Source organism: Balaenoptera acutorostrata, chromosome 5, assembly GCF_949987535.1.
Source record: "Balaenoptera acutorostrata chromosome 5, mBalAcu1.1, whole genome shotgun sequence".
Lineage (NCBI taxonomy): Eukaryota > Metazoa > Chordata > Mammalia > Artiodactyla > Balaenopteridae > Balaenoptera > Balaenoptera acutorostrata.
In genome coordinates, this window is record NC_080068.1 from 1,512,950 (window position 1) to 1,528,566 (window position 15,617).

A 15,617-nucleotide genomic window follows, 5' to 3' on the forward strand; every position below is an offset into this window, starting at 1 on the left:
AGAACTCATCTGTTACAACTGTCTTCTATTTTAAAACTTTCAATCATTTTTGCTCAATACCTATATATTTAGGTGTTTGTTTATGGATTAATATAAAGTGCGTTTAAATATTTAGTTCAAGTGAAAATGAGTTAAGACACACTCTAGGAAAATTTATTAAAGAGAATATACTGCTTAAGTACTTTAGCCACAAGCTTAAGTAAAAGCTACTTTTTAAAAAGTTATAGGCTAGGCAATAACACTTCAGTATTATTGTAAATGAACATCAGAATCCTGATCATGTGGGTCCATATGAAAGATAAAGGTGTCACCAAAGATGTATCAATTGCAGGCTTTTAACTTACGCACCTGTGCCTATCCTATAACGCTGGGGTCTAGTTCTCAAATAGTTTTTCTGATAAATCTACACTTTTTTGGTTCTCAATAATCAAATGGCATATTTTAAAGGAATAACACTAATTAAAGGATAAATAACAACAAAAAAACTAACAAGGTTATAAAAATAAACCTCTTTAAAAAACCACACATAAGATTCCTAAACCTCTATTTACCACTTAGATTAAAAATAATAGTTTTGCCCACTCTGGTTACACCTGGGGACCCCTTTAACACAACAGTCACAGCTGCTGTCCTTTACCATGTTTGTCATAAATATGATAATATACTGAAATTTATCTGTACATATACAATACGTACACACACACGCACCCGCATCGCTAAACCCAAGTGTAAACAAAGTGCCACAGGTGTGGATTTCTGGGAAAGCAGAGCAATGAGTCCGTGGCCTGAAAAAAGTGCAAACAAGGCTAGGTCTTCAAATCCCAAAACCTGATTAAGGATTTGTTTTTTGTAGCACACACATTAGCAGACATTTCTGGTGGCACTGCTTTGATGCGTTCCAACTGGAACACGCTGTTGACTCAGAGCTTCAAAGGGCCAGAGGCAGAGGCGGACCAGCACACAGCCCTGGACCCGTCACCCACAATGACCTCATTCCCTCTGAGCGCCCGGGGCACAGCAGACAGACTCACACATTCTGCAGTTTAAGCTTGGAGGCCTTCACTGTTCTTTACTTGGAGGATATGTGGAAGTTTTATCCCCTTAACTAGACTGGTGATTACTTCAGGCCACAAAATATACCTTAGTGTGTTTTCCTTTACAACATTCCACGTTAATGCGACTGAATATAGAATTTCAGATGATTCCATCTTTGACAAGGATTGTTCTGCACACAGTAAGCAATTAAACATATGCATTTCAGGATGGCTGTGAATGACAACATTCATTTGGACTGTTAGCCTTTTGTTAAAAAAAAACCTCTTGCACTGAAAGAAAGTATATATAACGCTAAATGCACCATGATATTGACAAAATACACAAAAGATTTACTATTTATTATAACTGCCTCCTGCCAAGACTAGGTTTATGCAACTACTTTCACCCATCAATATCAGCAGCTCACTAGGCATGGATTCAGGAAAAATAAGTTTGACCACAGCTCTCACCCCCAACTCCCAGAATGAGCATGACCGTCAGCTTCGTTCCTGGCGATCCAGTTCGGAACCCTTGCTCTGGACCACTGTTTCTGAAAGTGTGGAAACTGTACCACTAGTAGCTCTCAGTACGATTTTCGTTAGTACCTTAAAAAGGCATGTTCTTTATTTAACAGTTGATAATTCACTTTAATAGGTATTAACTATACATAAATTATATTTTGTTTCCATGGATATTTCCTACTGCTTCTTTTAAATTTTTATTTATTTATTTATTTATTTATTTATTTATGGCATGTTAGGTCTTCGTTTCTGTGCGAGGGCTTTCTGTAGTTGCGGCGAGCGGGGGCCACTCTTCATCGCGGTGCACGGGCCTCTCACTGTTGCGGCCTCTCTTGTTGCGGAGCACAGGCTCCAGACGCGCAGGCTCAGCAATTGTGGCTCACGGGCCCAGCTGCTCCGCGGCATGTGGGATCTTCCCAGACCAGGGCTCGAACCCGTGTCCCCTGCATTGGCAGGCGGATTCTCAACCACTGCGCCACCAGGGAAGCCCCCCTACTGCTTCTTTTGAAGATCTATTCAATTAAGAGAAAAGGTGCTCATGGGACTTCCCTGGCCGTCCAGTGGTTAAGATTTTGCCTTCCAATGCAGGGAGTGAAGGTTCGATCCCTGGTCGGGGAGCTAAGATCCCACATGCCTCAGGGCCAAAAAACCAAAACATAAAACACAAGCAATATTGTAGCAAATTCAATAAAGACTTTAAAAAGGGTCCACATCAAAAAATCTTAAAAAAAAAAAAAAGAGAAAAGTTGCTCAATGTAAGAAAAAATATTTAGGGAATATTTGAGTGAATAATTTAGTGAGTAACAGGTGAGTAAAACCTTGGTCAAAACTGTGAACGGGTGTAATGCAGTGTCAAGTCTGGAATAAAGGCTGTAAGGTCATGAGGGTGGAACCAAAGCTGATGTGTTGTTTTATACGAAAGGTCTAGCACATTCTTTGGACTTATTATGCTCTTAATAAACATTTTTGGAAAGCATATAATGCATAGGTAGGTCTTGTCGTTTGGTAAAAAAAAGAAAAATGTCAGGTTTGAGCAAAAGACAGCAAAATTAAATATGCAAAGTAATTCAATGAATACTAAAGTCCCAGAGCTGCAAAGATCTTTTCTTACTTTTACTAAATTGTTTGAAACTATCACAAGTCATTCCTGGTCAGAAACATGAAAGGCCAGGCTTGTGCATGGATTACAACGATATAACAGATTAGGTGTTTACTGCTATATATGCATATATTGTCACTTGCAGAAGTAGTGATCAGGAGATTTTTAAGCCTGAAGAGGGTGTGGCATGACCAAATTCCAGACACGACGTATCTTCTGTATTAAAATCAAAATCAACAGCCTAACGGCCCTTTGGGCATTAGCTCTAATATGAGACATTAAATTACAAGATGTTCAAAAAATGTTGTAAGAATTCTGTAACTGCCCAGTTGTATAATTGTAAACATGTACAGCTGTGTATTATATAGTTAATAAATTGTCTTAACTGTCATAAATATGGAAAGAAAATTTAATATATACCATAATGACCATTTTCAAAGAATCAAAAAAGTAAAATTATAGATCATAGACCGCATAGCAGTTTTTTAAAAATATTTAAAACATTTATTAAACATCCAGTTTGAAGACTGAAACATAAGAACAACTTTAGTTTAAGGTGGTTTTTAAGACAGATGCTGGAGAACAATGGAGACTCAAATACAACAAAAACTATGACTAGCGAAACAGATCTCACACAATCTGGGGGATAACTTATTTTTGAAATGGCCAGCATCATTTTAGGTGTATGTACTGCCTTTTATGTGCATGACCATGTAGATATTGCAATTATCAGAAAACAAAGCAAAACTAAATGATGAGTGAGAGCAGAATTAAGACAGATGTCAGGGGTTAAAACTGCCATCCAGAAGTTCATTTGTATCTTTTTTTTTTTAGATTTCACATGTTAGTGATGTCATATGATATTTGTCTTTCTCTGTCTGACTTACTCCACTTAGTATGAGAATCTCTAGGTCCATCCATGTTGCTGTAAATGTCATCTTCATAGTTTCCTTACTGAAGTGTGTTTTCAGATTACTTATACTGTCTACTCTTCCCAACACACCTTTGAAATAACTATTGTATAGTCTCCCATTTAATAGCTGAGCAAACTGAATCACAGAGAATTACACATGACCCCGGCAGGGTTTACGGATGGCACTAAGAGAAGAAAAACTGAGGTGGCCTCCAAAACGGGAGTCACGGTTCACACTGCTGAGGGTCTTGGCTGCCATGATTTGTCCTGATTTCACTGCATAACTCTTTTAAATATGAGACCATAACTGAGATTATGATCCCTTCTTCATAATATAGAATTTCTGGTGAGAACTTTGGAATATGCTAAAAAATAAATATATGCTATTTATCATATTATGCTAGGATAAGAGTAGCTTTATTAAAATTATAAAACTTTAATTTTTTCTCATCGTTAACAGCATATCTTCATTTGCTGAAGCACCATTAAAGCAAAAAATGCCAGTGTAATACCTAAGCACAATACCCTGTCCCCTTATAAGAGTATAAGTTAAGACATATATCTTCAATTCACAGATCAAATATATCTCTATTATGCTTTTCAACAGTCAAAAACAATACCTAATCTAAAAAAGAGTGGCCCACTTATTTAAATGTCTCAAGTTAATCATTTCAATATCACCTAACAATGATATAGCATCTACATACCCTTCTAGGTATGAAAGAAATAGTTTCACTTTTTTAACATTGCTCTCTTTTAATCTAAAAATTACTTATGACAGGGACTTCCCTGGTGGCACAGTGGTTAAGATTCCACACTCCCAATCCAGGGGGACCGGGTTTGATCCCTGGTCAGGGAACTAGATCCCACATGCATGCTGCAACTAAGAGTTCACATGCCACAACTAAGGAGCCAGTGAGCCGCAACTGAGGAGCCCATGAGCCACAGCTAAGGAGCCTGTGAGCTGCAGCTGAGGAGCCCATGAGCCGCAGCTGAGGAGACCGTGAGCCGCAGCTAAGGAGCCCGTGAGCCGCAACTGAGGAGCCCGTGAGCCACAGCTAAGGAGCCGGCTCAACCAAATAAATATAAATAAATAAATAAATAAAATCTTTTCCAAAAATTACGTATGACAAGTTTTACATGGCACAAATGACCATAACTTAATCATTCTAAGTAAATGATAAAGCTATAATAGGGTTAGTGATGCATGGTGAAGGTTATTTTTATAAAAGTTCTTTCTTCCTTCTGGACTGCATTCCACATCTTGCCGAAACTGTATATTGTAATCAAGTGTCCGCTGAGCAAATACTATAAGGCAAGCCTTGTTGGGGGGTAAAAATAGAAATCCCGGTGCTGTACGGGTGCACAGTCAGGAAGGGCGGCAAAGCAGAATATCCTACTTCATGCTTGTATTCAGTGCAACCTAACGCTGGTTACAAACCCTGAGTGCCGAGAAATTCAGAAGGAGCAAAAGCAGGATAAGTGGACTATACTGTTTCCTCCCCTGACACCATCCCCTTGGGATCCTCAAGCCACCCTACCCTCCATCGACATCCAGATCTTCTCGCTTGGTTAATTCTATTCACCCTTCAGCTCTCCTCTGCCCACGGAGACTGTCCCTGGTTCTCCAGGGTGGGGCAGGACCCCTCGCGGAGCATGCGATACTGAGCGCGTCTTTCTTTCACAACACATACTGGAAGTGCACCTGGACTCATCAGCTCTTTGCTGCCCACCAACCCAACCAGGAGGTACATTCCTCAGGCACAGACGGCACTGGCCCTACCACTGCTCACTCCAAGACGTACCCCTGGGCCTCGTGCGGGGAAAGCACTTAAATATTTGTGCAATGAGCAAAGGGGTGGGATGGATAGACAGTTACCTGGGATTCAGATCGGGGAAAGGAGAGGAGATGAAACGGCCTTTGGTTGGAGAGGGTGGGATGGGGGAGTGGGAACTCTGATCCAATCATCACGGATCGTCTGGGAAAAGTAGGATGCAACCAAAATACGGCAGAATGGATTCTACCAAACGTGAAATTCACCACAAAAATGATTTTAAATTATAGTTCACAAATCTGTTTAAATAATATCATCTTTTAAAAACTGAAGTAGAGTTGATTTACAGTGTTGTGTTAATTTCTGCTGTACAGCAAAGTGACGTAGTTATACATATATACATTCTTTTTCATATTCTTTTCCATGGTGGTTTATTACAGGGTATTGAATACAGTTCCCTGTGCTGTACAGTAGGACCTTGTGGTTTATCCATCCTATACGTAATAGTTTGCATCTGCTAATCCCAAACTCCCAATCCTTCCCTCCCCCACCCCTCCACCTTGGCAACCACAAGTCTGTTCTCTATGTCTGTGAGTCTGTTTCTGTTTCCTAGATAAATTCATTTGTGCCCTATTCTAGATTCCACATATAAGTGCTATCATATGGTATTTGTCCTTCTCTGTCTGACTGACTTCACTTAGAATGATCATGTCTAGGCCCATCCATGTTGCTGCAAACGGCATTATTTCATTCTTTTTTATGGCTGAGTAATATTCCAATCAATAATATCATTCTATGGCTCAAAAGTATTTGTGGCTTCCCAGTGCAGACTAAAGCAGTACAAAATCACTGGTCCAGTATTCAAAAGCTTTCTGACTTCCATTCCCTCTAACTGGGGTAGAATCTTTGCACAGCCTATAAGTTCCATCTCCAATACTATTCTACAATAAATGAATAAAGCAGGAACTTCAGAAGTAAAGAATAATGACTCACCACCAGAAGGAATTCCTACAAAGCATTTCTATGTTTCCGTTCTCTTTGTATTTCCAAAGACTAACATAGTGCTTGACATCTTATAGGTCCTGAACACTTGAAATGTGTCTGATTTTGAACCGCCTCAAACATTGGCTGAACTATGTGATCATGACTGCTTTATATAACATCTCTGTGCCCCAGATAATTTGTCTGTAAATGTAGTTAACATTAGTTGCCTTATAGAGTGTTTTCTACATAATATACGTTCAAAAATGAGTTCCCTCCTTTCCCATTCTTCTTCCTTCTGGAGGTTTCCTTACTGCTCTTCACTGAAAAGCCTTGATAAGCCTTAGAAGTTTAGTTTGAAAAACACAACAACATTTAACCCTTAAATCACTCTCTCTCCAGATGTCACAATAAGGAAAGCTTTGTCCCTGCTAGTTGATGAGAGTAACTAATTTTTATTATCTTCACAAGATATCTGAAGGACTCACTTTCACACTTACAGATAACAAAAATCTACCAAAATATGGCATCAACCATCTAATCCCATCTAGCAAAGGCAGAGGCGAGGGGAGAAAGTAAAGCATTTTAGATTTTAATTCCTTGTTTCCTCTTTTAAGTTGCTTACTTTCTTAAAGCCCTCCCCTTAGAAAAAAGCCTAACAGTGACATAGATAACAAAAAAATGAATTCTCCAAAGGCACAAGAAAACCAAACTACTCAGTGTAACTAAAAATACAGTACATTAATAATAAAGAACAAAGCTGTTGATCAGTCTTTAAGCCTTTATACAAACATGGGGCATTTACTCCAAATTCCAGTATTCTTAACCATGATTTATGGACATTTTTTAGCTACTGAGTAGAACATGCAGATTTTCATTGTTTTGATTTTAAACAATAATACACTATTTTCCTCTCCTGAAGTACAGTTCTTTCAAAGCCTCCAGTAATCTCCAAAGTAAAATTATCAATTAGTTTTATGACCCTATATTACCAGGCAGACTTTCCAAACTAGATATCTATATCTCAAATAGTAATGTCTTCCAAGTCTTATGTATCCAACTGTTTCATTATTCCACAACTGAAAAATCTAGTTTTTATTTACTTTGACAATTGAGTCTTCAATCTTTGCCATTCACTGTCTGTCTTTTAATCCCGTTGTAAATTGTAATCAAGGAATTTTCTGACAAAAATATTTTACGGAATACAAACTGCATCAAGACTCAAAAACCTATTTCCAAGAAGTCATAATAATACAAAAATATAACACTGTATAATTCACTTAACGTGAAGAACTATTAAGGCAGTTACCCTTAAATGAGCATTTAATGCTCCAAATATAAGACAACCTAAAAAGACTCCAGAACCATATTGTAAGATATTTAAAATTACCATCTTAAATATATAAACACACAGGGTTCAGAAGGCTAAAAGATGCCACACATAATGTTTACAATTATAGACAGTTGTGTGTTGATAAAGATTATTCTTGTCTCTTCTTAGAAAGCTAAAATTTGACTCAGTGGAGATCTTTTCACTAAAAGTAATCAGCAGTAGATTTTGAAATAGATTTCCCTAAAGCCATTTTAAGCACAAATTTAAATGAGCTGCTACTGCATTGTTAAGATACCTGCAGCCTTCAGGACCACAACATAACACAGGAAATGTCACTCAGTAACTCTGGCTTGACGTCTTCGTTGTTCTAATATTCCTAGGCACGTTTCTTGTCTTTGTCTACATCAAACAAGACTGCATGCTTTTGGATACTGCTGTATTTCCCTATTATTTCAGAATATTGCACAGTTGGAAAAGACCTGAGAGGTCCTCAGGTCCAACTCTTTAATTTACAGATGAGGGTTATGTGACTAAGCACCATGATATGACAGGATCAAAGCCATTTGGGTTTTTCAGAGGCTGGAGCTGAAAACACACCCAGGTGATCTTCAGACCCTTGGTCCTCATCTCATCCTAGCCTGCCGCATTACCCTCTCTTTCACAAGCTTCCAATTAGCCTACCCCAAGAACGATCAATTTCAGGGGGCAGGGTCTATGTTAACTCTTTTTGTGAAATGCTTTCAAAATGCAAACTTTCAGGGACTTCCTTGGTGGCGCAGTAGTTAAGAATCCGCCTGCCAATTCAGGGGACACGGGTTCGAGCCCTGGTCCGGGAAGATCCCACATGCTGTGGAGCAACTAAGCCCGTGCGCCACAACTACTGAGCCTGCACTTAGAGCCCTCGAGCCACAACTACTGAGCCCACGAGCCACAACTACTGAGGCCACGAGCCACAACTACTGAAGCCCGCGCACCTAGAGCCCGTGCTCCGCAACAAGAGAAGCCACTGCAATGAGAAGCCCACACTCCACAAGGAAGAGTAGCCCCTGCTCGCCGCAACTAGAGAAAGACCGTGAGCAGCAACGAAGACCCAATACGGCCAAAAAATAAATTAAAAGAAAAAAATGCAAACTTTCAAATATAATTGCCTTGATTGATTACACTGCCCATTTACCTTATGCAGAAGAAAACAAATTAGCTAGAATAATTCCAATGACCCTCAATTATAGCGGTCTTATGTGTATTCTGAACTTTCTTCTTGATGAGGATAAGGGCATCTGTAATGATCTGGGACTTTCTTTTCTCCCTCTCAGTATCTTAAAGAAAACTCAAGTAGCTGCTTATCTAAATTGCTATTTTCTAAATTGTTATTTCTATTCACTGAAAACTCAATTAACAATATCATCAGAGCTGACAGGGGCCCTTTATTTAGGCTTTCACTTTCACTGAGTATCTACCTAAATCCAAGCACACCCACAAGAAACCTTGGGTCCTTTGGTAAACACCACTCATGCACCAGTTTTGAGGGGAAGTTAAGGATGTCCACCTCTTACAGACCACTTAGAATTAATCCACCCTGACTTTCAGCAGAAGAATTAAAGGCGTGTATTGTACTGTGGATCCCTAAGCACCCCTTTCCCTCTTTTAAGTCATGTCCTGCTTGGAGACTGCCTCCAAGGAAAAAAAAAAAAAAACGAAGCGAGATCAGGAGGAAACCCATGGGAAAGCAAACCTGGCAACTAGTTTTTACATACAAATATATTTAGATTCCACAACAACGTCACATTTACACGATGCCATAGTAATGCTTTATATTAGTTAGATAAAATCAGCTGACATAATGTATATTTAACATTTGTGAGGCTTGAAAGATTGTTCATCCTTACTTTCTCCCTTTTCCTTGTAATAGAAATAGGTCATGAAACCACAGACTGTCATAATTATTTAAAATGCATATACTTTTAGGAAAATATAAATACACTAGGCTATATTTTTATTGGGCTTAAGCACTGGTTTCTGGAGCTGATTTAAATATATACATATGTCTTTATGGCTATAATTGTTAATATCAGAGATCTGTCATCTACAGAGAGTCTGTGTTTGTATTGAGAGAATGACGATTGAAGATGGCTTTGTTCTGTTTTGTACAAGCTCTGTAAGCTACACAATGTCTATTTCAGATCAATTTAAAAGTTCCAGTTTTCTTAGAAAATGAGAGACAGCACCCACTGACGCTGAACAATCATGCTGAGTTAACAAGTGCGTTCAAGTAGCTGTTAGCGGGTGAAGAGACTCTTATCTGACCCAAACCTCAAATGCAGAGAAGCCGAGGCTTAGCAGACAGGGACCTCAGATTCTCCGCAGCAAATATCTTACGTGAAAGTGATTTTACACATGTACAAAAGGATCACCTTGCTGTCACGAGCCACACTAAATCCCCTAATGAATTCTACAAAAGTAGAATCTCATCAATGTTTTCTTAGACAAGAACGACGCGATCTGTAGGCTTCAAGTTGCTGGGAGTTCAGGTTGGCTTAGGCTAACCTCTCCCAAAAAGAATCTTTCCAGCCCCTACATGTGAATTATAAACCTTTAGATGAAAGACATTTTCATATTATTACTGGCACTGTTGCTTCAGGTACTGCATATTTGGAGAGGCCATAATAATAATATTTCTTCTGTTAGACATTTCAGAACGAATGTCCTAACCTAACCAGAAATAGAATATGAGAAAAAAAAAGGACTCAGGCCTACATATGTGCATATGTATGTGTCTGTGTGTGTGTGGACACACAGAAACACACACATATACCCACCCTTACATAAACATTTAATATCTAAATATTTTACCAACAATTCTACTCCACAAACAGAAGGTTTATGTGGGCTTATTTTATCCCACTTCTTCCATGTTAATAGCATCCAATGAAATCTTGCATTACATATACGTCCTAATACAAGTGATGGGCATTACATTCAATAAAGAGATCAGTGAAAATGTAAGTTTCAAAATTTTCTAGGCTGTAAAAATTAAATTAATTAAAATGCATTTAATAAGGCTTAGAGTACCTGTGAACCCTTTCAAAGCCATGTGTGGCTTTAAGACTCTACATTTCTAACAGTTTAAATATGAATGTCATATAAAAATGGAAATTTCAACTGGTAATTTGAAGTAAGCACTAATTAACTGTCAAATTGCTGCCATTTCATTTTGTGTCATAAGATGTAGGCATCTACAGTCTTTATTTTTCAGCTTCCAGTATAACAAAATAATTTTGGCAATTCTTTTAGTATTCTAGCACACTTAGAGGAATATTTAAGAGTACACTACATTTTGTCTCCTGGGTTGATCATTATCACCTAGAATTCTTGTTCAATTATTAAAATGTTGCACTGCAAAGCCAATTTAGCAGGAAACAAGACTTGGGGGTGGGTGGAAATGAAATCACGACTCAGATGGGGATAAGAATTGGGGGAGGTTATAAACAAAACAAGAGTAACTCATAGCCAAGCCTCTTACATAAAATCCTAACTATTGATGTAAGTATATTTGGGGGGGCATTTTTTAGAGACTTCACTTATGTGTCAATAAAATGCCAACGTATTACAAACAATCCATAGATGACCAAGAGGTTAATTGCTCCTTCATCCTTGATGATCGTTCCTACAAGACTTGCAGCTCTAGTTGGGACTTTTTAAACTCTGTGCTAAAAATAAAATTAAAGTAGTTTTATATTGTGAATTAGTATTTGCTAGACACAGTTTTGTGAATGCTCCAATTGTCATCCCACACTCACTATACTCTGTTAACAGAGTCTTGATTTTTTTTTTCTCCCTTCTCCAAGGGGTCAGGTCCTTCACAGGAAGCGGATCACCTCCCCAGCCCAGCAGGGACTCAGAAATGACCTAATACAATGAACTGTGGTCTCCTTGCCCTGTGACCAGTGACTTCTAGACAGAGGCCTGAGACCCAGTTCTGGCCAATGAAGGAAAAGTTGCAGTTCAAAACGAGGTAGCTGTGTTGAAGCTTCCTTTTCTGCGTCTGGACACAGCTCCGTGAGGAGGTGATACTGGGAAGAGCCTCAGGTCTGACATCTACAGGCTGAGGATGGCGGAGAAACAAGTTTAATGAGCCCGGTGGCAATGACACTGAGCCCTGGTACTAAGTAAGCCTGAGCCTGCCCGAACTCCAGACGTCTTGTTATAAGAGACAATAAACATAACACATAAGCTATGAGTTGAGTGTTTTGTTACAGGCAGTTATTAGCATGCTACGTGATGACCCTATATTAGAAATCATGTGTGTATATACACATAATATGCATCCAAAAATAGAGCCATACGACCTACTATTACGAAACGTATTTCTGCATTCACATACCTTAGATCATATACTCATTAGAACGTGAGGGAGAAGAGATCACCATGAACGTTTCACAGCATCCCAGTTTAGTGTACGTGTGAAAATCTGATTTAGGAATGCATTTATACCAATTGCTTATTTAAAAGTCTGATGTCAATTTGTTAGAAAGACTCCCTCTAGGTCATCTGTTTAGTCATGTGACTAAACACGGAACACAAAGAACTCATTTCAGGGCAACTGTCCATTCACCACTCCTGATCCTCTCATTTCTCTTTCAGGAATAAGGACAGATTACGTGCGTTATCATCAAATAGGAGCATTAGAATTGTGTCTGAGGTCACATAGTTTACCTGAACTCTTCCTTATTAATGGGATAACTGACAACGTCACAGAAGGAATAACTTCTTAAAAAAAAAAGCAATCAATTTTTAAAGAAAATCTGTGAGTCCATGTTGGTCTCAGGACAAGGAGACCGGAAAAGTCCATGTTCAAGATTACTGCCAGCATAGGAAAAGCAGAAACTGATACCCTAGTCCCATAACAGTTCAAAGAGTTTTCTATTAGGAATCTCCCTTAAAATAATAGACTTCTTTTACTCTTCTCTTGATAAGTATCCACAGAAAATTAAAGCATGTTTACCATGTGAGTGTGTAAGCAGTCTCCAGGTCAAGCAATCCTAAGAGGTTATTCATCCTGGTATCTGAATAACATAAAGAGGAGAAAACCTTACCACTGTGACACGTCATTTTTTTTTTTTTTTTTAAAGGATTTTCTTATTTATTTATTTATTTATTTATTTATTTTTGGCTGTGTTGGGTCTTCGGTTCGTGCGAGGGCTTTCTCCAGTTGTGGCAAGCGGGGGCCACTCTTCATCGCGGTGCGGGGACCGCTCTTCATCGCGGTGCGCGGGCCTTTCTCTATCGCGGCCCCTCCCGTCGCGGGGCACAGGCTCCAGACACGCAGGCTCAGTAGTTGTGGCGCATGGGCTTAGTTGCTCCGCGGCATGTGGGATCTTCCCGGACCAGGGCTCGAACCCGTGTCCCCTGCATTAGCAGGCAGATTCTCAACCACTGCGCCACCAGGGAAGCCCCTGTGACACGTCATTTAAGGTTGCAGTTATTTACCTGGTCACCTCACAAATATCGTCTTACAATTCAACTTTGTGCACATTTATACCGTCTACATATTTATAACCTGATTTAGTTCAAGAAATCCCTTAAAGAGAAAAGACTTTACTGACCAGAATTTCAGGTATAAAATTAGGTGTGAGATGAAAATATTCTCCAAAGAGCACCTCCACTTGGGTCACATGCTGCTGCTTCTTCCTGGTTCATCACCCAGAAATCCGTCCTCAGAAGGCCCTTTCCTGCATAGTCTGCCTAACTTTTTTGATCTATTTTGCCTGTTGCTTTGGTTTCTTCTCACATGACTCAGGCTTGCTCCATCTTTTGTTTATTTGCAATTCACATCATTCTTTGTGTTTCACCCCTTTTTCCTCCGACAATAGCGTATATTTATCGTTTGTCAGTTTTGCATCCTTTACCAAAGGGTGTTGAAGGCTCAGCAGCTGCCTGCAGGAAGTATTCACAAGACGCTGAAGAAAAGAGCACATACAGCTCTCACACAATTAGAGGCGGGAACCGTTTATCCACGACCTACAGGCTTGAGAAAAAACCTGTTTTTTCAAAGTCAATCTGTTAAATGCCTTGAGTTACTCTTTAGGGCTAATGTACTATTGCACTGCAGGGCGTGTAATGACTCCTTTGTGAACTGCCCTCAGAACTCCGAGAGAACGAACACATTGTGTGTCTACCACTGGGATGAAGAATCCAGACACTCACTATTCTGTGTGATTACAAACCTCCCATTTTTCACTCAAAGTTATTATCTTCAGAAATCTAGTTTTCATGCCCAGACACAGGCCTATCCTCCCCTCAGCCATGATCTCTTAACTCTACTCACCGTTATTACTCTTTTCCTCCTGTTCTCATGTACTCGAACACCCAATTGCGTCTGCAAAGTCTCACATACGGATCTGGTAGTTTCTCTAAACATCACACCTTCCTATTAAACATCCAGCCTACCGTGCATCGCATTTCATACTTTCCCAGACACATACACACAGTTGGTCCTTGGTGTCCATGGGCCATTGGTTCCAGGACCCTCCAAAATCTACACATGCTCAAGTCCCTTATATAAAATAATATAGTATTTACATACAACCTACACACATCCTCCTGTATACTTTACGTCATCTTTAGATAACTTACAATCCGCAATACAATGTAAATGCCATGTAAATCGTCGAGGTGTGCAGCTAATTCAAGTTTTGCTTTTGGGAAAGTTCTGGAATTTTTTTCTCTGAATATATATTTTTTTAATTTATTATTTATTTTTGGCTGCATTGGGTCTTCGTTGCTGCAAGCGGGCTTTCTCTAGTTGCGGCAAGCGGGGGCTACTCTTCGTTGCGGTGCGCAGGCTTCTCACTGCGGTGACTTCTCTTGTTGCAGAGCACGGGCTCTAGGCGCGTGGGCTTCAGGAGTTGTGGCTCGCAGCCTCTAGAGCACAGGCTCAGTAGTTGTGGCGCACGGGCTTAGTTGCTCCGCGGCATGTGGGATCTTCCCAGACCAGGGCTCGAACCCGTGTCCCCTGCATTGGCAGGCGGATTCCTAACCACTGCGCCACCAGGGAAGGTCTCTCTGAATATTTCTGATCTACAGTTGGTTGAGTCCATGGGTGTGGAGGCCTGACTATATTTAAGATGTCATCTGATCCACAGAGCGTCCCAGGGTTACGGAGAAGGAAGAGACACTATGCCACAGTCCCTGCGAGGATACTCAGCCCTAATAGATTTCAGTCACCTGCCCAAGTGTTAGAACTGGGATTTCAATGTGCACAACTTTCAAGGCCAAAGCTCTTAGTTGCCACACACCTGCCCAGGTGTCTACAACGCCGATTCTGTAACGTGGAGTTCACATTTAACACCTGAGCCTTTTCTTCACTGACAGGAGCTCGTAGGCCCACAGAACTCCCTCCACACAACCCCACAGGGCGTACACGGACCAGCTTAATACGGCAGACCTCCAAACCAAAAGGAGACCTAGAGCTCACAGAAATTGTCTTGCTTTCCTCTGATCTCGGCCTTTGCCCAATTCTCCACAGCAGCCAACTGGGTTTCTCTGTGAACAGAATGTAGTTCACGTGTATGTCTAAACAGCAGCTTTGCAAGCTTCACGCCTAAAGGTTTAGCAAACTGTGTACATGCAGCTGTTTTTTCAATGTTGAACGGTCCAAGCGTTGGTTTATCTGGGGAAAAGGTATATGGTACCTAGAAGTAGGGATGGGGGTTTTCTTGCTTATTTAATCAATTCGCTCCTTATTTTTGTGTATGCGTTTAACTTTACCTAAGCAGGTATTCTGAGTTCATACATGCTGACGGTCTGCGTTTTGTTAGCTCCTGGGTTTACAAGGAGGGTGGGCACTGGCTGAAAGTGACATGTGTCCAGTGAGGGGACGAAAACACACGGGAAGGGGGTCAGTTAGAAGCAGTGACTCTCGGACCAGACTGCAGAGGAAAAGGAAACACCGGAGCGTCCA

General features: G+C 40.1%; 1 protein-coding gene across 4 annotated transcripts in view; it reads right to left on the minus strand.

The window, feature by feature from the left end:
- Positions 1-15,617, minus strand: part of PDGFC (platelet derived growth factor C) — a 218,303-nt gene that overhangs the window by 113,250 nt on the left and 89,436 nt on the right. Inside the window, exon 1 of one of the 4 annotated variants that reach the window (XM_057546248.1) lies at positions 12,660-12,677. The exons of the other annotated variants lie outside the window; for them this stretch is intronic. Coding sequence (XP_057402231.1) covers positions 12,660-12,662 — 3 coding nt within the window. The 5' untranslated portion in view covers positions 12,663-12,677. Of the gene's footprint in view, positions 1-12,659; positions 12,678-15,617 lie in introns of those variants that run through there. 4 annotated transcript variants of the gene reach the window in all.